This window comes from Aethalodelphis obliquidens, unplaced genomic scaffold, assembly GCF_003676395.1.
Source record: "Aethalodelphis obliquidens isolate GAN/ISIS:26980383/991018 unplaced genomic scaffold, ASM367639v1 scaffold46, whole genome shotgun sequence".
NCBI lineage: Eukaryota > Metazoa > Chordata > Mammalia > Artiodactyla > Delphinidae > Aethalodelphis > Aethalodelphis obliquidens.
The window spans coordinates 4,510,572-4,512,327 of NW_020837990.1; the positions used below are offsets into that span (position 1 = coordinate 4,510,572).

A 1,756-nucleotide genomic window follows, 5' to 3' on the forward strand; every position below is an offset into this window, starting at 1 on the left:
GAACCCATCATTCCCTTCAAGATGAGAAGCAGCTCCGTTGTCTCAGGGTGGCGGGGGATCTTCCTCTGAAACCTGGGCCCTCAAATTACAAGGTTATTTGGCTTGTGTGACCCAATTAAGAGCCCTCTGTCCTGTGGGCCTCGCGGGCGCCTCGCCTTCTGTCCCCGGGACTGCTCACCTCAGTGAAACCTGTGAGGACAGAGGCTCCCATTTCCTGATGAGAAGAAAGTGAGTCAGGAGGAAGCAGCCCGACTTGTTGCTGAGCCGTGGAAAATAGTTAAACTGGGGGAGAGAAAAAGCACTTATTTAAAAAAGCAGGCTAGGTATGAATGTGTAGGGTGTGGCCCCCTGTGTAATTAGCTGCTCTGCTGGCTCTGGGAGCTGCCTGCCTCTCCGGGGCCCGGACCGCTGAGTCAGGCTCGCCTGTGGCCCCTCCTCTCCACTCCTTCTCCCCTCTCCCCGTAGGTGTGTCTCGGGCTCTGCGGCTGCCTGTCCCACTCCTGCCGAGACGCCGCGCGAGAGGTCACCCACCGCACCTCCAGCGAGCCCGACACAGACCAGCCAGGCAGCCCACAATGGAAGCTACAGATGCCTCCAGGAGCGGTGGGGTCAGCCCGGAAGCCAGGGGTGCCCGCAGCTTGCTGGGCCCCAAAGGCAGCCTGGAGACTGGGGCCAAGGCCGAAGGCAAAGAGGCCAGGATCACCAATGGCCACGGCAGGGAAGTGGCCGAGGGCAAGAGCCTAGGTGGCTCCCTGAAGCCAGGCGAGGGAAAGGGCTCCCTGTTCTTGGGCAACAAGGGGCGGGGCGCCATCATCCAGTATGTTGAGTCTGTGGATGACAAGGGCTCCAACTACTTCAGCATGGACTCTGGAGAAGGCAAGATGTCCCCCTACGCCAGGCTCCAGCTGGGGGCCACCAAGAAGCCACCTGTCACCTTTGCTGAGAAGGGGGAGCCGCGCAGGCCCATCTTCTCAGAGCCCCTCAAGCCCACGGTGGCCATCATGGAGCCCGGGGACCTCCAGCGGAACATCTCCCCCCGGACCGCCTCGAGCACCCTCCTGCACTCCAAGTTGGGCTCCGAGGAGGTCCTGTGCGACTCGTGCATTGGCAACAAGCAGAAGGCCGTCAAGTCCTGCCTGGTGTGCCAGGCCTCCTTCTGCGAGCTGCACCTCAAGCCCCACCTGGAGGGCGCCGCCTTCCGTGACCACCAGCTGCTCGAGCCCATCCGGGACTTCGAGGCCCGCAAGTGCCCCCTGCATGGCAAGACCATGGAACTCTTCTGCCAGACGGACCAGACCTGCATCTGCTACCTCTGCATGTTCCAGGAGCACAAGAACCACAGCACCGTGACCGTGGAAGAGGCCAAAGCCGAGAAGGAGGTAACAGCGGGCCCCTCCGGTCTCTCCTCCCTCAACGCGTCCTCCCACCTCATCTTCTCCACTGGGGGTTCCCAGGGTCTGGGGCTCAGGTCTCTTGCTGTCCCTTGTCCTTTCAGAAAACAGTTCTTTCCCCTCCCGCCCCCAGGCTGGGCGTCAGAGACGGTTCCCCAATCCTCCAAGGCCTCAGGAGACCAGGCATCTCCTAGATGAGCAAATGGGGGCTCAGCAAAGATGCGGGGCTTGGCCAAGGTCATAGGATAAATTCAAGTCAGGTTAGGGAATCAGCACGCAGTCCTGGGCTCTGTGTCTAGCTGGGTCTTTTCCTTCTTTCTTCCTTCCTTCCTTCCTTCCTTCCTTCCTTCCTTCCTTCCTTCCTT

At 60.8% G+C, this 1,756-nt stretch overlaps 1 protein-coding gene across 2 annotated transcripts in view; it reads left to right on the top strand.

The window, feature by feature from the left end:
• Positions 1-412: 412 nt before the first annotated feature.
• The window catches only part of TRIM29 (tripartite motif containing 29), a 26,074-nt gene continuing 24,730 nt past the window's right edge, over positions 413-1,756 (top strand). Inside the window, exon 1 of one of the 2 annotated variants that reach the window (XM_027082037.1) lies at positions 413-1,379. In XM_027082037.1, the coding sequence (XP_026937838.1) occupies positions 576-1,379 (804 nt within the window). In that variant the 5' untranslated portion in view covers positions 413-575. The remainder of the gene's footprint in view (positions 1,380-1,756) is intronic. The other variant, XM_027082036.1, reaches the window with a different exon arrangement.